We start from the raw sequence: 21,376 nt of genomic DNA, 5'->3' as shown, positions 1-21,376 counted from the left end.
TTAGGTTTTATTAAATTTTTATACCGCCCTTCTCCCAAGGGACTCAGGGCAGTGAACAGGGCATATCATAAAACTACAAAAATACAAAAGTTAAAAAAGAATTAAATTATTGCCCAAAGTAAAAACAATAAAAATATATACAAATATTAAAACCCTAAGTAACTCCCCATCAGGCCAGGCCAGCTTGTTCAAATAAATGGGTCTTTAAGCCGCGCCGGAAGGAGCGGAGATCCGGTGCCATCCGGAGCTCAACCGGCAGTTGATTCCACAGAGCCGGGGCGCCCACAGAGAAGGCCCTCCCCCTGGGGGCCACCAGTCGACATTCTCTGACCGGAGGCACCCTGAGGAGGCCCTCTCTGTGGGAACGCACAGGGCGGAGGGGAGTCGACGCCGGCAGCAGGTGGTCCCCGAGGTATTCCGGACCCATGCCATGTAAGGACTTAAAAACCATCACTAAGACCTTGAACCTCACCCGGAAGACAACTGGTAACCAATGCAGCTCGCGGAGCAAAGGTGTAACATGGGAGTACCGGGAAACTCCCAAGACAACTCTCGCGGCCGCGTTCTGTACCAGTTGGAGCCTCCGAGTGGTCTTCAAGGGAAGCCCCATGTAGAGACCATTGCAATAGTCAAGACGAGAGGTCACGAGCGCATGAGTGACCGTACACAGGGCATCCCGGTCTAGATAGGGCCGCAACTGACGCACCAGGCGAACCTGTGCGAAAGCCCCCCTAGTCACGGCTACTATATGATCTTCTAAGGTAAGCCGTGAATCTAGGAGGACTACCAAGTTGCGAGCCCTATCCACGGGGGGTAAAGACTCACCCCCCATAGAAAGTGATGGAACATTTTGAATGTCCCGGGATGCCGGAATGTACAGCCACTCAGTCTTGTCAGGGTTGAGTTGAAGTCTGTTCATCCCCATCCAGACCCGAACCGCCTCCAGGCAGCGGGACATCACAGCGAGGGCATCACTGGGGTGGTTTGGGGTCGAAATGAAAAGTTGGGTATCATCAGCATATTGATGATACCCAACTCCAAAACCACGAATGATCTCACCCAGCGGTTTCATGTAGATGTTGAACAGGAGAGGCGAGAGAACCGACCCCTGAGGAACTCCACAAACGAGAGACCTAGGGGCCGATCTCTGCCCCCCTGCCAACACCGACTGCGAACGTCCCAGGAGATAGAAGAACCACCGAAGAACCGTGCCTCCCACTCCCAATCCCCCGAGATGCCGCAGCAGGATACCATGGTTGATGGTATCGAAAGCCACCGAGAGGTCTAATAGGACTAGGACAGAGGAATATCCCCTATCCCGGGCCCTCCAGAGATCATTCACCAGAGCGACCAATGCCGTCTCCGTGCTGTACCCGGGCCTGAAACCCGATTGGTACGGGTCCAGATAATCCGCTTCATCCAGGACCAGAGGGAGCTGATGCGCCACCACACTCTCAACAACCTTCGCAAGAAAGCGAAGGTTGGAGACTGGACGAAAGTTGTTCAACACAGCTGGGTCCAAGGCAGGCTTCTTGAGGAGAGGTCTCACCACCGCCTCCTTCAAGACGGTGGGGAAATTACCCTCACTCAACGAAGCAGATATAACCGCCTGGAACCAGCCTCGTGTCCTCTCCCTAGCTGCATAAACCAGCCAGGAAGGGAACGGATCCAATAAACATGTGGTGGAGCTCAACCTCCCCATAATCCTGTCCACTTCATCAGGGGTCACAGAATCAAACTCAAACTCCTCCCAGATAAACATTTAAAACCCTTCATGACATGGGACTGGGCTATCTGAGGGGCCATCTCTCCCTAGTTACATCAGCACACCCCATTAGACCTGGAAGAGAAGGCATGCTTGTGGATACCATCAGGTAGGGAATCTACATTTGGTGGGTCCCAGGAGATGTATTCTTTGTATTGTGGTGCCTGTGTTAAGGAACATTCCACCCCCCACAAAAAAAAATAGTTTGGTCCCATCCTGTTTGACATTCCAGAAGGCTTGACTATAAGACCAGGCCTGGGGATCCCACAGAACCAGAGACTTGGCTGGATGGCTCCATCGTTGAGGTGAGCACTCTTATTCTCTCTCTGCGTAGGGTTTGTATATTTGTTTTTTATGTTTTGCTTTTGATGTGGATTTTTATGCTTTTATATGTGTTGTTTTTATATCTATTGTTTTATTTGGTTGATATATGCCACCCAGAGTCACTTTTATATAATAAATAAAGCAGTAAGACTTACTTCAAATCATATTCATCAGGGTCAAAATTCTGCTTTCTACAAACTTCTTCCAAGACCTGAAGAAAAATATATATACAGAGAATTAATTTGGATTGGCATACACAAGATATTTCAAATAGATTAGTTTCTCCTCACTTATGTGTCAAGTAGGAATTCAAATTCACTTCTATATAGGGAAGAACAACCTTTTTTCCTCATAACTTAAATCAACAAAAATGCATTTTAGGATCATATTAACTGGTCATGGATGATACTACTTTTCACAGCAAGTGGGGTCACTCAATTATATTAGTTCTAGAAACAACATAGTCATTGAATTATGGCTATAACAAGTGCCAAAATACAAGTAGTCCTCAACTTAAAAATGTAATTGTGCCCAGATTTACAATCATAGGTCATGACAGTCATTACATGGGCCACTACTTGAACATGAGCAATTTTACAATCTTTTTTGCAGCAATCATAAAGCAAATGTAGCGGTTGTTATGCAAACACCACAGAAACATCATAAACTATGGTCACATGACCACAGGACACTGAAAATGACTGTAAACATGAGCCCTGTTTGCCAAGTATTCAAAATGTGAAATGACTATGAGACCATCAGAGCTTCAAATCTGGGTTGCAAGTAGCCCTAGGGTGGTCTGTTAAAACTTTGACTGATTTCTAAGTGACTGGTCATAAATCAAGGACTACCTGTATTTTATGCTGGGAGGCAATAGCTATGGTGTTGAATATGTATCGAAATACCTGTTTTTCTGCTCAATATATGTCATAGGCTTATAGCTGTGGGGACAAATTTAGGGGAAAGCTTATGGCCTTGAATTTTCAGGCAACAGTTCAGAAAGATTAGAAATTATAAATACGTTAAATGTAAGTATAGGCATCTATCTAATCTCAAAAATCAATAAAATCAATTTGATTAATATTTAGATAGAAAGCATGTTCCTATAAATTGAACTTGAAAGTGAAAAATCTGAATATAGGCATCTATCTAATCTCAAAAATCAATAAAATCAATTTGATTAATATTTAGATAGAAAGCATTTTCCTATAAATTGAACTTGAAAGTGAAAAATCTGTAGTAATAATAATAATAATAATCATCATCATCATCCTTATATGGATGGTCTGAATCTGTATGGAAAAACACCATCTGAAATAGAATCGCTACTCAACACTGTATATATAGCTAAGATATTGCAGTGGAGTTTGGCTTGGACAAATGTGCCACACTTACTATCAAACAAGGAAAAATAGTGAAAATTGAAGGAATCAAGATGCTCCACGAAAATAACATTAAGAGTCTGAAAGATTACTACAAATACTTGGGTATCCTGCAAGCTGACAACATCAAGTACACTGAAATCAAGAAAAAGAGTACAGGTGAATACATCAAGAAAGCAAAGAAGATCTTAAGAGTCCAAACTCAATGGACAAAATACCATGAAGGCAATCCACACCTGGGCAATTCCAGTCATTAGATAAACAACAGAAATAGTGGACTGGACTCAAGCAGAACTAAAAGCCATGGGTAGGAAGACCAGAAAAATAATGACAATGATGCATGCCCTTCATCCATGCAGTGACATTGACAAACTCTATCTACCAAGGCAAATAGGTGCGCGCAGAATGTTGCAAGTACATCAGATGGTTGAAGAAGGAAAAATGGCTTTGGAACAATATCTGAAGTACATTGTCTTAAGCCTATATATGAAAATGCACTGAAGTTAGTATATCAGGAAGGCTTACTGAATACTGGAGAGACCAAACTGGCCTACAAGAAAGACCAAATGAAGAACAGAATGGAGGCATGGGAAGACAAAACACTACATGGTCAGTACATTAAAAAAATAGCTGGAAAAGCAGATAATAACAAGACCTGGTAATGCTAAGAGCAGGAAAGTTGAAGAAATAGACCAAGGGACTAATTCTGGCTGCACAGGACCAAGCCTTAAGGACAAATGTATACAAAATCAAAATTGAAAAGACAGCAATAGACAGTAAGTGCCGCGTATGCAAAGCTGAAGAAACAGTGGACCACCTGGTAAGCTGCTGAAAGAAGATCGCACAGACTGACTACAAGCAGCGGCATGACAAAGTAGCAACAATGGTGCATTGGAAGATCTGCAAGAAATATCATTTGTCTGCAAGCAAGAACTGGTGGGACCATAAAATAGAGAAAGTTATAGAAAATGGAAAAGTTAAATTGCTCTGGGACTTTAGAATTCAAACAGACAAGCACCTGCCACATAACACCCTGGACTTAATAATTGTCAATTAGAAAGACAAAAAAGTCTGGATAGTGGACATAGCAGTACATGGACACAGAAGAATAGAAGAGAAAGAACTGGAGAAGATAACAAAATACAAAGACCTACAAATAGAAATAGAATGATTGTGCCAAAGGCAAGCAAGGGTTGTACCAATAGTAATAGGCACTTTGGGTGCAATCCCAAAACAACTGGACCAGCACTTGAACACCATCGGCATTGACAAATTCACCATCAGTCAATTGCAAAAGGCTATCATGTCCCCCCTCGTCCTTCTCTTCATTAAACATATCCAATTCTAGCAAGCATTCTTTATGTTTTAGCTTTTGCTCCTTTGATCACCTTTGTTGCTTTTCTCTGTACTCTTTCTAGAGTCTCAACATCTTTTTTACATCATGGTGACCAAAGCTGGATGCAGTATTCCAGGTGTGGCCTTACCAAGGCGTTATAAAGTGGTATTAGCATTTCACATGATCTTGATTCTATCCCTCTGTTAATGCAGCACTGTGTTGGCTTTTTTGGCAACTGCAGCACACTGCTGGCTCATATTTAAGTGAATGTCCTCTAGGACTCCGAGATCCCTCTCACAGTTACTACTATTGAGCAAGGTACCAACTATACTGCACCTGTGCATTTGGTTTTTCTTACCTAAATGTAGAACCATTGCATTTCATTTTGTTAGATAGTGCCCAATGTTCAAGTCTGTCAAGATCCTTCTGTATCTTAAGCCTATATATGACATGGCAGCATGTCACAACCTGCAAAAAGGAATGGGTGGCCAATGTGTTTGAATTTATATTTTAATATAACTGAAATATAATAAATATAATTCTTCAGCCATGCATTTAACTATTGAATTTCATTTTGTTAGATAGTGTCCAATGTTCAAGTATGTCAAGATCTTTCTGCATCTTAAGCCTATCTTCTGGAATGTTGGCTATTCCTGCCAGCTTGGTGTCTGCAAAATTGATGAGTTCCCCATCTATCCCCTCATCCAAATCATTGATGAAGATGTTGAAGAGCAATGGGCCCAAAACAGAGCCATGGGACCCCCCACTACACACTTCCCTCCATGCAGATGCAGTCCATTGAGGACCACACACTGAGTACGGCCAGTCAGCCAGCTACGAATCCATCTGGTGGTGATGCTATCTAACCCCCATTTTTCTATCTTATCAAGTAGTAGGTAGGTCATGGTCTACTTTATCAAATGCCTTACTAAAGTCCAAGTAAATTATATCCACAGCATTCCTCTGGTACGCTAATTTTGTCAAGGTATTTTCAAACCACTTTCACACTGCTAATAAAACAATGTGAATATGTTCATGTGGCTAACAGAAGCAGAACTCAACTTGATTACCAGAAATGAAATATAACCTGTATGATATAAATTTACTATGCTTAGTGTCTATGTTCATACATGACACATAACCATACAACTGTTTTGTCAATCTTGTCACTTGTACTTAATGGATAAGCCATACTTAAATAAAAAATGGCTTAGCACCAGGTGCCAAACTAGTCTGTATAAAAAGAGTATATAACCAAAATTTGTTTGCATGGTAAGAAAGAGTTAATGTGAACAAGCGTACTTATTTCTATATTTTCTTCCTCTCAGAGTTCAGAAAAAAATAAAAACAAGTTTAAACAAAATAAATCAATTGTGAAATTTAAATATTGCTTTACCACAGCAGGGCACTGGAAACATAGCTATAGAAGTCTTAAATTATGTTGCTATGTTAAATGGAAGACATAGCTCACACAAAAGGCATTAGCCATGTCCACATGAAGGTAAACTCTGCATTGTGTAGGACTCTAACCATAAACATTGAAACCCAGAATCTGTTATGCTTGCCATTATAGTGTGTATTCTCATTAACTGGATTTTTGGCTCACTGAATCATGTCAACACAGCAATAAATTTCACCCTATCAAGCTTCACACATCACACTAAGTCAAAAAGTTTTCTTTAGTTTGCCTTACTGTAATATATTATGAACAGTTGGTTGTAAGCCATGGGATATCATTTAACACAATAGGTCAGGGGTCAGCAACCCGAAACAGCAAAAGAGCCACTCGGAACCGGTTCCGTCATACACACAAAAAAGTGGGAGCCGCAAAATGTGTGCGCGCATGTGGGCACGCACGCGCATGCGCAAAACAAGCAAAAAATACACCACCCCCTACGCCCGCACCGCATCCTGAGCTGCACGCACCTGTCGCTGCCCAGTGCTGCCAGCTTACGCGGGGGGGGGGAGAGACGGACTTGCAGGCGACGGGCACTGGGTTGCGGCGGCGCCTTCAGCCCGGGCACCGCCGGAGCCACCCGAGCGCCCTCCCCCTCTCCCGGGACCTCCAAACCTCTGCGTTTGATGAATGCAGCAGCTCTTCAAATGTGGAGGCGGAGGTTTGGGGAGCTGCGCAGCTCTCTAAACCGCCGCCGCCCCGTTTGCAGAGCTGCTGCATTCTTCCGCGTTTGAAAGAAACACGAACGAACGCAGCAGCTGTGCAAAGAGGACGGTAGCAGTTTGGAGAGTGGGCGCGCACCTCTCCAAACTGCCGCCGTCCCATTTGGAGACCTGCCGCATTCGTTCATGTTTGACGAGCGCGGCAGACCTCCGAACGGGACGGCAGCGGTTTGGAGAGGTGCACACGCACTCTCCAAACCGCCGCCGCCCGTTGGGAGACCTGCCGCGCTCGTCAAACATGGACGAACGCGGCAGCTGTGCAAACAGGACGGCGGCGGTTTGGAGAGTGCGCGCGCACCTCTCCAAACCGCCGCCGTCCCGTTTGGAGACCTGCCGCGTTCGTTCATGTTTGACGAGCGCGGCAGACCTCCGAACGGGACAGCAGCGGTTTGGAGAGGTGCGCACGCACTCTCCAAACCGCCGCCGCTCATTGGGAGACCTGCCGTGCTCGCCAAACATGGACGAACGCGGCAGCTGTGCAAACGGGCCGCGGCAGCTTTCCCAACGAGTGGCGCCACTGCCCATTCGGGCGGAGGTGCACGCGCACCACTGCCTGTTCGAAGAGGTGCGCGCGCACCGGGCGACTGGGAGCCGCAGGAGACGGCTCAAAGAGCCGCATGCGGCTCCGGAGCTGCGGGTTGCCGACCCGTGCAATAGGTGAATTTGAGCTTATTTAATATATTTAAAAACTGAGGCTTAACATGATGTATAATCTCTTAAGGTGATGACGAAGTGTAATAGAATATAAATTAGGATTCATTAGTGATATCCAGTACATCTATGAAGCTTTATAAATTGTCTGAAAATAAGCTCATCACTAAATTAGATTGCTGAAAAGAAAGTTTGAAAGAAAAACTACGAGTCATTGGATATGAACACACTGTTTTAGTTTACCTCATGCTAAGCAAATCCAGTTGTGTTTAGCCTCTGGATCAGCATATCATGAGAACCCAGAAAAATAGATTAAGTAAAACATCAGTAAATTAACCATAGGAAGCATTTCATGCAAATACAGCAATTCATTTTTAATCTGGTTTTAAAGTAATAGTAAAAAAAGTACAATGGACCCCAAATGTCTTAAGTATCCCAATTTCTGATTCAATCATTTATACAGATAATTTCTCTTCATTTCCTTCTCCTTTAGACAAACCATATTTAAGAACAGTTAATTCAACTGCTTTTATTATCCTAATTTTTCTGGATTCACATAACACTCTGAACCATATAGTAATCATACAAACTGAGTTGGCAGTAGCTTAAGTTGTGGCTGGCTAATCTGTGACTCAATAGATAATGTAACTACTACCTTCATTTTTCAGGGTAGCCCTTTCCCAAGTTATACTTAAGCAAACCTGGACCAAATCACTTTGGTATAGTACAGGGGGCAAACAGACTCTTATAGGGACCAAATAGACTTTGCAAACTACAGGGGCTCTACCCTTCTGTTCCTCGTGAGAGAGAATTAGAATGGAGAATTCACGGGAAGAGACAGCGTTCCACGGAACCCCCTTTCCAAAGATGCACGTGAGAAAACACAACCCTCACTTAGATAGCACCGTCTTTCCCTTCTTCAAAGGCCTAGCTTTCTACTTTAACTACACGGTCACCACACGCTTTCTGCCTTCCCCACAACAAAATTCTGTGGCCCCGAGAGCAATTGAAGGCAATTACCTGTCCGCAGACCCAATCACAACTAGTCTGCTCACCTGTTTTCCAGACCGGGGCCAATCAGAGCGAAAGCAAATCCTTTCCCCCCCCCCCACCGCCCCCGCCTCGACCTGCCCGTCAGCAAACCCACCTGGATCAGCGCGGTGCTTGGGCCTACTCGGACCGTCACTCGCCTCCCGTTCGGGGCCAACACCGACACGACGGAAGTAGCCCCTCCGCCGGCCGCCGACATCTTTCTTTAGCTCGTTCGCTCTCCTCCTCCCTCCTCTTCCTAGAGGCCAGCTTTCCGCCAGCCCTCCCTCCCTCCCTCCCTCCCGCCCGTACGCACCAGGTTCTTCCGCAACGAAGCCGAATGGCCACGGCGGAGGGGCGCGGCTTCGACGTCGGACCACCCCGCTTCCCGCTTCATCCCTGCGGGTCTGTCTGTGCCTGACCCCGGCGACTCTTCTCTGTCAAGTGGAGAGAGAGAGCTTGGTTGAAGGAATTTCTTGGCACATGCAGCCAGCTTTGTCTGGACTCCCCTTTGGTAAAAAGAAGTGAACTTTTCGCCTTCCTGGGCTTTCTCCTGAGGCGTCTCCTCAGTTGCTCGCATTTTGCCGCCTTTTTTCCCCGCTTCTCATCTTAAGCAGTCTGGAGCGCTTTTCAGCAGTCCACTTGTGCCCCCCCCCGTGCAGGTGCTAAAATTATACGGGCCACCTGGGGAGGGGAGGAAGAGCAGCGTCTTGTACCTGTAATAAGATGGACAGGGTTTTAAGTACCCACAATGGAAGGCCCATTAAAAAAAAAGTTGGGTATACCCTTGCACTCAACAGTGCTTGACTGGATCGTGGCTTATTGAATAAAGCACAATTGGCGTAGTTACTCACAAAAAAGCCTATCAGTGTGCTGCCTGAGTCAAGAAGTTTCTTCGGTCCTAGTCGTGGTTGCAAGTTGATAATTCTAGTGTTATCTTAGACTGAACCTTTAGAGGAATAAAACCTTTTTCACAAAAGATATTTTCCCATTGTTTATGGAATGCAAATGTCACTGGTTTCCATTTTAATCTATAATGTGATTTGTTTAATTTTGGCTAGTGTTTTTATCGTTCAGGTTGAATTGCTACATATTTATTTTAATAATATAGTAATATTTAGATTGAATATTATCTATTTTTCAGTTCCCAAGGCATTTTGTCATTGGATAAAAAGTCACATAGAAATAAGACTACCACTTTCATCTGGCCAAAAACTAGAAAAGCATAATCTGTGTGTCATAAACATGTATTGATAGCAAACTCTGATTTACCAGCAGGAGAGAGTATATTTCTTTCAACCTTGGCTCTTTCAAACTCTACCTGCCAGATTTACACCTTGACCTGACTTAAAGACCTAGTCTAGTGCTTGAAGAAGGAACTCCATAACTAATAGTTGTGAAAGGACTGAGTGGAGTGGTTATTTGCACAACAGTAATCTCCTGTTCCTGGCACAAGCCTGCTATTGCATTAACTATTAGGTGAGCCTTTTTTAAAAAAAAATCTGTTTAAAAATGAGAATGTTGAATACGGTACATTGTTCAAAGTCTAAATTTTAAAAAAATGCTAAGCATTCTGTGGATTCCATAATGCAACGGGAATCTCCATCACCACAGCATGAAGCCTTGTGTCATCTGTTTTGTCTAGTTACAAGGGGCTAAAACCCAAAATCTAAATCTAGAGCTGAAATCCAGGGCTTCTGAATGCATCCAACATGCTACTAATCTGAAGTCCTAAGACACATTGGGAAATATATTGGCAGTAGTCTAGTCTCTCCAACTCTTCTTTCTCCTTCATTCTTTCTCTCTTCCATCAAGATGACAGAAATATTCACATTTCTGTCCAGTCCCGTGGAGCTTAGGACTGCCCCCGACCTCTGCACATTTCGCCGGGACCTGAAAACCTGGCTCTTTGAGCTCTCCGGCCCAGGCTGAGAATTTTTAACTGGGGTTTTTAATTCTAGGGATGATTTAATCTTTTTAAATTTGTTTTTAACTTTTGTATTGGTTGTTTTAAATGCCCTGTAAACCGCCCTGAGTTCTTCGGGAAAGGGCGGTATATAAATTTAACAAAATAAAATAAATAAATAAATTAAAATATTAATGTTCTCTGATGTGTTACAGATCATTCAGGTACATTTTAATATGAGCCAGTATGAGATACGTGCTTTTTTTTCCACGTTGAAACAGATCTCAAGAAAGTGGCTGAATTCATACGTATTAATGTGTTTCATAGTCAAGGCTATGGTCTTCCCAATTGCAATGAATGGCAGTGAAAGTTGGACCATAAGAAAGGCTGAGCGCCAAAGAATTGAGGCCTTTGAACTATGGTGCTGGAGAAGACTCCTGCGAATCCCTTGGACTGCAATGCGATCAAACTGGTCAGTCCTAGAGGAGATCAACCCTGACTGCTCTTTAGAAGGCCAGATCCTGAAGCTGAAACTCAAATACTTTGGCCACCTAATGAGAAGGAAGGACTCACTGGAGAAGAGCCTAATGCTGGGAAAGATTGAGGGCAATAGAAGAAGGGGACAACAGAGAATGAGGTGGCTGCATGGAGTCACTGAAGCAGTAGGCGTGAGCTTAAATGGACTCCAGAAGATGGTAGAGGACAGGAAGGCCTGGAGGAACATTGTCCATAGGGTGGCGATGGGTTGAACACGACTTTGCAGCTAACAACAACAACGTGTTTCAGTTGATTTTGATATACTACATTTTATAAACCCAACAAGCATGTAAATTATATTCAGTATGACTACTCACTCAGAGGGAAACAGAAAAATGATCTTTCAAAATATTTCAATATAACCCTTTTAGAAATAGTTTTCATTCTATGCCTCAAATATTAATACAAACCTTGCCTAATTTCCATACTGATTAATTGCAGTCATTCAATATTTCTTTTCTAGACTCAGTGCTTATATTGCAAAATCTTCAGTTGATTTCCCAAAGTCATATTTAATATGAAAATACTTTTGTGATCAAGCCACGTGATATAAATGTGATTCTTACATCAGTAGGCATGCTATTTTTCCTTGTGAAATGTATCAAAAAGGAAAATTTGTGTTAGCTAGTCTGTTAGCAACTGGTTCATCTGCATTGCTAAGCATTCATAGTTTCTTTAGCCAATAGGTAGGGATCATGTCTAGGCCAGGTGCTTTCCAGTTCTTCATGTTTTTGACCAGCTGTTGGATATCTGCTACTGTGATGGTGACTGGTCTTCATTCTGAGTAATTGCTATGGTCTGCTCTCAGGTCCTACAGCCACTTTGCACTAGAGGTGTGCATCTTTTTTCCATCTGTTCTTTCAGTACTGATTAGTTTATGCCAGGGGTAGGCAACCTTGGCTCTTTTATGACTCGTGGACTTCAACTCCCAGAATTCCTGGGAGTTGAAGTCCACGAGTCATAAAAGAGCCAAGGTTGCCTACCCCTGGTTTATGCTATTGGTGGCTCTGCTATTTCTGTGCTGCTGCACTGCAGTTGGGGGTACACCTTGGATGGTTCTTTGGAGAATAGGGCATTTATCTTCTTGGCCTCTGTTTCTCTAGTGTATCTCCTTAGCCTAGTAGCCAGTGCCACGAACCTTGTTTAGCAATTCTCTTGGGTTTCACCTACAGCTATTCTTGATTATGTAGCCAAGTATTTCCAGGATTATAGTGGCTGTAGTGTATTAGTTGTTAATTAGTTTTTGTTATGGTAATAGGGATTGTCATGACCATACTATCTGATAGTACTTCTTTACAGAGCCTTGGTGACTGGTCTCAAGGGTTGATTGTAGCTAGTTTAGCCATTATCTTATGCCTCATATTTGCTGCTATTCTCTATAATAGAGGGGGTGTCTGTGATGTTCCAGCTTCAGGTATTGGCTGCACATTCAGTTGTTCTTCCAAGTCGTCTTGAGTCCAAGATGTAATGTGTAGTTGGCCTACCAAAAGTTATAAAAGCAGTTTCCTCTTTACTATGTTGAAACATTGGGTAACTAGGTATTTCCCAGTTAGTTTGGATGCTAGTCTTCTGCCCATCTATAGTTCCCTCATATGTTTCATATACCCCCTCTCATTAGGTCTACTATTGCAGTTACTTTCCATCAATTCCTGGTTCTCTTGTTTCATCCATATATAATTTGTTCCAGCAGCCCACTTATCGTTGTGTTGTCCTGGTTCCCAAACATCTGACATAGACCTTGTTAATTCAGGTTATGTCCCAGCTGGCATGATTTTCCTAGTTCATGTCACTCTCATTTTTGTGGTAGGCAGGTGAAGCATTAGGGGGGGGCCTTATCCCATGGAATAGGTAGGTTCTAGCTGGGATTTGAACCCTGATCTCTCACTTCAAAATCCATGCTGTAACTACTAGACTATCCAGCTGCACCATACATATTTATCTCTCTCACACATACTCCTTCATCAAACTTTCTAAAGTTTAATGGCAAATATAAAATGTTAAGTTAAAACAGGCTACATATTAAATTTTATGACTGAGGCATTTGGAAAGGAGATGGGCCTAGCTGACGGTCCTTATTAAGCTTGGTCGGTGTGTGTATGCGTGTGTGTCAGAGTTTCCCTGCTCCTTGAGTTAAAGCATTATATATATCTAGGCTAAGAAAGCAGTGGAGAGCTGCTACTAGCCAGAGTACACAAGAAACATGAACTGTTTGGTAAAGTAATTACCTTAAGTGGCAGGAATTGTTGAACATAGTAATGACAAAGTATTACTACATAGTGCTTGGAATACCACTAAATAGCCTTCAGTGTATCAGTAGATAATGTATACTCTTACCAGTGTCAAAATAAAATTCAGCTCTCAATGTTGTATAAAATGAGCAGAGTGAACTGTTTTAGCCTTTGTCCAGTGCAGATAATGTATTTGAGTGATTTAGAGGCAACCCAGATCATCTCTTTAAACTTGCCAGAACAAGGATTTATCATACTTACAACTTTAAACATACTGAAAATAATTAAAATAATAACCTGAAAAGGCACAGCTCATGAAAACCAACTGGCATGTATTTAAAAAGGCTATACAGCCAGAGCTTTTTCCTTCACCCAGTCTGAATCTGGGATGGCCAGTGTTCTTCTCTGAAGCATACAGCTGTTTTCCATTGTGTGTCTGAAAGTAGCACATCTTTATAAGAACTGTGTAACTTCTGTAAGAACACTCTTTGAAGTAACTTGAGCTCAATTATCCATGTTGCATGATTTAAGCCAGTGTTTTTCAACCACTGTTCCGCGGCACACTAGTATGCCGCGAGATGTTGCCTGGTGTGCCGTGGGAAAAATTGAAAAGTAATTATAAAATACTTTCTTTGTGTTTATTTGATTCCTATTCAAGAGAATTACTTTATATATAGTCAATATAGGCACAGAGTTAAATTTTTTAACACTTTCTAATGGTGGAGTGCCTCGTGATTTTTTTCATGAAACAAGTGTGCCTTTGCCCAAAAAAGGTTGAAAAACACTGATTTAAGCAATGACTCCATTTCCAAAGGCATATAATACAGTAATCACAACTGTTGTAAGAAGGTGAAAGGTCACATTTCATATCCAGCACTACTTCTAATTTGAAATAGTTGGGTAAAATTGGAAGCATCAGGGCACAGAGGAGGGGGAAGGGACTACCACCTGGAGCTTATTACAGTTCAGTAAAGAGAGATACATTCATCAGAGAAGAGGTGACTACACACTTTTCAATTCTCATGTCTTCCATTGATTTATAAAATAATTCTTGAAGTTCATTTATATCCCACTCTGCAAACCTCAACTCTTTTGCCACTCTCTCCACAACTAAAAAATGTTTTAGCTATCTTCCCATTCTCTTTTAACTTCATCAACATAACGCTCAAAAGACTTAGCTAAAGGACCCATAATTCAATCTCTAGCTTTGTAAAAGATATCATAGTCTTATATCTCCAGTGAGAAAAAGTAGATGTTGTTGTTGTTAGCTGCGAAGTCGTGTCCGACCCATCACGACCCTTAGTGACTGTTTGAAGTTACAATGGCACTGAAAAAAGTGCCCCCCAAGCCACAGCCGAGCAAGATGCCTGCCTGCCTGGCGGCGCTCTTCCTCTTGTCCGAGGTTTTCACTGTTGTGAGCATTTCTACTGAGGATTGGTAGTAGGGGTCGGGGGGGTGTTGGTTTTTATTCCCCTCCCCCTGCTGGGTGGTTCCAGCAGGTTTTGGTCACTTGACATGACCCTGGGACACTGTGACCGTCATAAATATGAATCAGTTGCCAAGCATCTGAATGTAAATCACAAGAACCTGGAGATGCTGCAATGTTCCAGCTGATCAGCACTTCTTCTGGGCTCAGCAGAAGCACCGGGATCAGCGCCGAGCTCCAGCTGGAGCCTGGCGTTGATCCTAGTGCTTCTGCTGGGCCCTGACAGCCCCGAAGAAACGTTGATCCTGGCGCTTCCGCTGAGTCCTGACAGCCCTGCAGCTCCAGCCATCTTTCGCTCAGGCTTCTGCGGTGCTGCCACTGGTTCAGCTCATTCCTCTCCCCCACTACTTTTCTAGGATGGTCACGTACCACCTGCCAGGTGCCAATGCACCACAGGTGGTACCCGTACCACTGGTTGAAAAGCCCTGCTTTAGATTCATTTGATGTTTTAAATATTTTTTAAAAAAATACCAAACTGACTCAGAATCAAAACCCAGGGTGCAAACATTCCAGCTGATCGGCGCTTCTTCTGGGCTCAGAAGCGCCACGATCAGCGCCAAGTCCAGCTGGAGCCGGCGCTGATCCTGGCGCTTTTGTTGAGCCCTGCAGCTCCAGCTATCTCTCAGGCTTGTGCGGTGCTGCCACTGGTTCAGCTCATTCCCGTCCTCCGCTACCACTTCTCTAGGATGGTCGCGTACCACCTGCCAGGTGCCAATGTACCACAGGTGGTACCCGTACCACTGGTTGAAAAGCCCTGTTGTAGATGACTCTTGTTTTTTCTTAAGGGCTTGTTAGGTCTTTTGGTCTGCCTAGAACAGTGGTGTCAAACTGCTGGCCCGCAGGCCAGACGTGTCATCCAGAAGCTGTGCCCACCCCATTGCCGGCAATGGCAAAACCATCCCAATACGTTGTGCGACGTCATGTGACGTCGTGAGTTTGACATGTCTGGCCTAGAATGTTGGGTCTTTTGGTCTGCTTAGTTGGCATGTGTGCTATGTTGATTTCATGTGGTTGTAAGAGTCTGTTGGTGGTTTCTGAGATAATCTTGATGTATGGCAGTGTCTGTCAACGCTAACATCGGATGTTCTTGCTTTAACAACAAATGGAAATGTAGCCAACTTTTCTCTTTCTCTTTTAGAGTTAGTTCATGCTGGGAGGGGGATGTGGATGAGAGTTCAACTAGTCATAAAAATGATAACTCAGCCATGGGAATCCAAGGTTATTGCGCCCAGAGTTGATAAAGATTTGGCAGGCTGGAGAGCTGGAGAGAAAGCCTGCGCCTCAAGCTAATTGGGAAATGTGATTTATGACCGTTAATTGGGGGAGGGAATTGTATTTTCCTACTTTGTGCCCAGGGGAGGAGAATTCAGTTTTTGGCTTCAACTATGTAGTGCCGATACTTTGTTTCTCGAATAAAAGATTCTTTAAGGTAAAACAATGCCTTGAAGTTCTTTTGAAGAGTTTCATCTGTCAGAACCATGACATTAAGCCTAAAACTACAATTTTTACTTAACTATCTTGGGGTCCCGAACCCCAGTCACTGTCCCTAGAATTGAGGGATAGACCGACAAAGACTTGGGGAAGATCTCAGCATAGAGAGGGAAGGAATGCCTGAAACCAGCACCCCCGCAGCAGCTGCTACCCCAGAGGGGGGAGCGCAAGCCAGTGCACTGGTGGAGAAGGAACTTTTTCAGGCCTCTCAGTTGGGGGCAAGGCTCAAGCCGCGAGGACAATTAATCTGGTTGTCCGAATGGAGTAAAGACTCCAGAAACCTCGAGACAGCCTTGCCACAATCAAGTGCTTCGAAGGTGGACGAGGTTGAGCTGCAAAGAGGGGACTCCCACACGTTGCGTTCCCCAGACTGGTGGCGAACCACAAAATTGTCTACTGCTGAGGACTCAAGTGAGTGCAAGTACCTATCTACAGCCCGTACTCAATCAGTGGAGAAGTTGGTGGAAAGATTTGAGGAGCTAGAGATGAAAAGTGGAGAACAACCTTCCCATTCCCCATATGTGAGCAATCATGATGATCGGCAAGGCAGCTACTAACTCCTGCCAAGTTGAACGCCCAGTCCCACCTGTACAGATCAGGCAGCCTCCCCATCCTCAAAGCCACCAACCGTGGCCTCCAGCCCCACGGGGAGAGACAGCTCCAGTTATCACCCCTCCAAAAGCTCAGATCACTGACAACGAGATAAGAACCCAAGCTGTCGCTGGGACAGCCAAACCCCGGATCGACACGCTTACTGGCCACCCAGCCTAGGGCCAATAGAGCAATGGGGGATGTCACAGCCTCCTCAGGTGGGAAGCCAGCAGTCGATGGCGGTGCAGCAGCCGAGCTGGGGGTGGCCACAGTCCCAGAATGTGCAGCAGCAGATGGGGGCCTTGGAACAACCGGGGGGTGATGCAGCCACCAGGGGTTCAGCAACCGCTGGGAGTACAGCAGCAGCAGTGGAGCTAGTCACTGCCTCCAAACATGCAGCAGCCACTGAGGGGCCTGCAACCAATGGGGATCCAGCAAAAACTACCTCCAGGGCCACAGGGGGGCCTGCAGCAACTACGGGCACCATAACCCCCCGCAGGTCAGCAGCAGTGGGGATGGCAGCAGCCTCCCCATGCAGCAACCACTAGGAGGCCCGCAGCAACTGGGGGTGCCATTACAGCAGCTGCTGAGACCAATGGGGGTTGTACAGCAATTGGGGATGCCACAGCTGCTGGCAATGCAGCAACAGCCCCCGAGTGTGCAACAATTGCTGTGAGGCTTGCAGCAACTGGGTATGTGGCAGCTGCCATGGGGAGGCCAGCAACAGTTGGGGATGCAACATGTACATTGGGGAGGCCAGTTCTTAGAGCAACCTTTGATGGGGATCCGGAGAAGCTGATTTTTTTCCTCAACCAGGTGCGCTCTCATTTGAACCACTGTGCCTATTTCTATCTGAACCCAGCCGCTATGGTCAATATGATTGGTTCCAGCTTGGAAGGAGAAGCATCCGAGTGGCTGAACAATTTATATAATGAGCAAGCACCCGAGTTGGAGGACCCCCATCTCTTCCTCCTAGGACTGACAGCAAGGTTCGACGACCCATCCATTGTCCTCAAAGTGAAGGAACAAGTCCACAAAATAAAACAAGCCTGCAGGCTTGCACTGGAATACATACGTGAGTTTCACAAGATAGCTGGCCGAATAGAGAGGTGGCCTGAGCAATCCCTAGTCCATCATTTCAAAGAGGGATTAGACAACCACCTCTCCCAGGCCTGTATCTATCAAGCAGTCCCTGATCAGCTGCAAGAATGGTACCAAGCAGCAGTAAGACTAGACCAGGGGTCGGCAACCTGAAACAGCAAAAGAGGCACTTGGAACCGGTTCCGTCACACACACAAAAACCTGGGAGCCGCAAAATGTGTGCGCGCATGCGTGCATGCACACGCATGTGCAGAACAAGGCAAAACGTGCACCAGCCATCCTGCACTTAAAGCCAGACACCCTCCTTTACCCCCCTCTGTGTGTGTGTGTGTGTGTGTGTGTGTGTGTGTGCGAGAGAGAGAGAGAGAGAGGGAGAGAGAGAGAGAGAGCAAGTCTGTTGATTTTCCAGCAAGTTACCACTGCCTCATCTCCTGCCCTTGTTGCCTCTCCTGTGGAGATGCGTTTGGGTCTCTCTGTGTCTCTCTCTGCCACTCAAAGCCATCCTGCAGCAGTTTCAATTGGCCCCAATTGCCAAGCATCCCCATAGAAATCAATGGAACTCCGTGGCGCCTCAAAAGGCCAGCAGCGGCACCTCCAAGTCTGTTGGTTTTACCGGCCAGCCACCGCCTCCTGCAGCTCTGCACCACCTTCTTTCACTCTGAACCATGGCTCGCGAGGATTCCTCTCCCCACAGCTGCCACGTGGGTTCATCCCTTGCTCTGTTGGTGCTGCGAGCCGCGGGGGGGCCTCGCCCCAGCGGCGTTGCTGGCCCGCCTCCGCTGGCTCCTCTGTGCTCATCAGGCCACCTGGCTTCCTGGCAGCACATCCCACAGGGGAGGTCTGCTAGGGAGGCGGCGGTCTGGCATTGTTTCCCCCCTCGTGTGTGTGTGTGTGTGTGTGTGTGTGAGAGAGAGAGAGAGAGAGAGAGACCTATGGGAACGGCTGGTAGAGGTGCCGGCAGTCCGGCGTTGTTTCCCCCCTCGTATGTTTGTGTATGTGTCAAACGCACAGAAACAGCTGGAAGAGGCAGCCGGCGTTGTTTCCCCCCTCGTGCGTGTGTGTGTTTGTGTTAGACCCGCGTGAACATCTGGAAGAGGCAGCCATATGGAATTGCCAGCTGATCCTTATGGCCAGCCCCGACCTCTGCAAGTGGAAAGCGAGGGAGATTGTCAGGAGCACTAATCAGCATGTGCTGAGAAATGCCGATCTCGCGCTGCTGCAATCTCCCTCGCTCAGTTTCAGCTTCCCTTGCTACAAGAGAAAGCAGGCTGAAACAGAGCAAGGGAGATTGCCAGGAACACGAATCAGCTGATTTCGCGCTGCTGCAATCTCCCTCGCTTGGTTTCAGCTTGCTTTCTCTTGCAGCAAGGCAAGTTGAAACCGAGCAAGGGAGATTGTAGCAGTGAGAGATCGGCCGATTCACATTCCTGGCAATCTTCCTTGCTCCATTTCAGCCTGCTTTCTGCAAGAGAAAGCCGGGCCGCAGGGCTGCCTCCACGGGTGCTGCTCTAGCGTGGAGAGGGAGAGGCCGGTCCCCATTCGGCCTGCCAGTCCTGGGGGAGCCCCACATGAGCGGCTTGCCGGCTGCTGAATCCTGGCTTTCGAGCAGGAGCATCCTTGCCCTGCTTGCCCTTAGTTGACACCGGGAGCAGCCACCGCCACCTGCCCCGCTTTTCGCAAGCCCTGCTATGCCGCCGCCGCAGGTTTCCAGCAGTGGGAGGTTCCGGGACAAGGGCCTGTTGGGGGTGAAGGATTTGGGGCCGCTCCGGCGGGCTGCTTCTGTGGCAGTGGGGCATGTCGGTGTGCTGCGCTCCGCTGCAGGGACCACCCTGGGAAAGGTGGAAGCACAGCTGTAGTCGGGGACGGTCAACCGCTCCGAGCCCTGTCTGGCCGGCTTTGTGCCTCCGTCCCCCAAGAGCAGCTGGTTGTGAGTTGCTAGCGTGCGCTTCCCTGGGTGCGCCTCAGCCCCGAATCTCCCCCACCCAGGACTCCGGCTGCATCTGTAGAAGGCGAGCGGGGTGAAGGACGCTTTGGTGCATCTTCCATCCCTCCCGTGTGAAGGGCGCCTTCCTGCCCCGCAGTCCACAGCAGCATTGTTGGCATGCATGGATTGACTCTGAGCAAACTCAGAAGAAGAGAAAGAAACCTGATGCCCACTTAACTCTTTATGAAGCACCGGATGAAAGTTGGGGAAGATCTATCAATGATACTTGGAGGTTGCTAGCTCATGTAATAAGCTTTATTCCAGCAACAGAAATTGGGGCCAATTGAAACTGCTACAGGATGGCTTTTTGAGTGGCAGAGAGAGACGCAAACGCGTCTCCACAGGAGAGGCAGCAAGGGCAGGAGATGAGGCAGTGGTAGCTCACTGGAAAATCAACACAGTTGGTCTCTCTCTCTCTCACACACAGAGAGAGAGAGAGAGAGAGAGAAAGAGAAAGAGAAAGAGAAAAGGGGGGAAAGAAGGAGGGGGTCTGGCAGCGTCCAAGACTCCATATGCTGCTCAGAACCCCCCCAACCCCCCCACCCCTGCATGCCCCATCTGACCGAGCCACTCACCTTTCCAGCAGTCCTCCCATCTTCCTCCGCTGCTGCCACGTGCAGTCTGAAGAAGAGGTTTGTGGGAAGTCTCACAAACCAAAGAACTTCAACCAATCAATTCAAACTGCACAAATTTTTTTCCCCATGAGAAGTTTGAATTGATTGGTTGAAGTTTTTTAGTCCCACTTTTTTTTTCTGGACTGCACATGGTGGCGGCAGAGGACTGGGAGCCGCAGGAGACGGCTGAAAGAGCCGCATGCGGCTGCGGAGCCACAGGTTGCCGACCCGTGTGTTAAACTATCAAAGTGTGAGTTTCACTAGACCCGATTGGATTATCTTGGCTACAGAATTTCCAGCGAGGGCATTGAAATGACAACCCCCAAAGACTCGCAAACAGCTCCAGAGCTTTCTGGGATTTGCCAACTTCTACTGTCAATTCATCCCTTCCTTTGCTGAAATTGCCCTGCCACTTATGGAATTACCAAAAACAGGCAAAGAGGGAGGAAAGCCGCATCTGGGCCAACCACTAGCATGGACTATGAACTGTCAAACCACTTTTGAAAATTTAAAAGGACTATTTGCGGTCAAACTGGTCTTAAAGCATCCTTGCCCAGGGAAGCCCTTTGTGATTCAAGCCAACATCAGAGCTGTGCTACTGCAAAAGAGTGGGACCCTACAACCCTGCATCTATACCTCAAAAAAATCACTGACTGTGAGAGGAGGTGGGCTGTGTGGGAAAAGGAAGCTTTCACAATCTGTTGGGCTCTATTAAACTGGCGACACTATCTAGACTCCCCACACATTGTCCCCAAAACAAGTACGATGGGCAC

General features: G+C 46.1%; 1 protein-coding gene across 4 annotated transcripts in view; it reads right to left on the bottom strand.

Moving 5' to 3' along the window:
• ASPSCR1 (ASPSCR1 tether for SLC2A4, UBX domain containing) overlaps nt 1-8,942 on the bottom strand; it is a 90,364-nt gene extending 81,422 nt beyond the window's left edge. For all 4 annotated transcript variants that reach the window (XR_014025407.1, XR_014025408.1, XM_081319938.1 and 1 more), the window contains exons 1-2: nt 8,784-8,942; nt 2,245-2,300 (exon numbers count right to left, since the gene is read on the bottom strand). Coding sequence is in view for 2 of the 4 variants with exons in the window: in XM_081319938.1 (XP_081176064.1) it covers nt 2,245-2,300; nt 8,784-8,885 (158 nt within the window). In the remaining 2 variants the exon portion in view is untranslated. The remainder of the gene's footprint in view (nt 1-2,244; nt 2,301-8,783) is intronic.
• Between the last annotated feature and the right edge of the window lie 12,434 nt (nt 8,943-21,376).

The sequence above is a fragment of the Vipera berus genome (genome assembly GCF_964194415.1).
Source record: "Vipera berus genome assembly, chromosome: 2".
Classification (NCBI taxonomy): domain Eukaryota; kingdom Metazoa; phylum Chordata; class Lepidosauria; order Squamata; family Viperidae; genus Vipera; species Vipera berus.
This window is presented reverse-complemented; position numbering and strand designations above follow the sequence as displayed.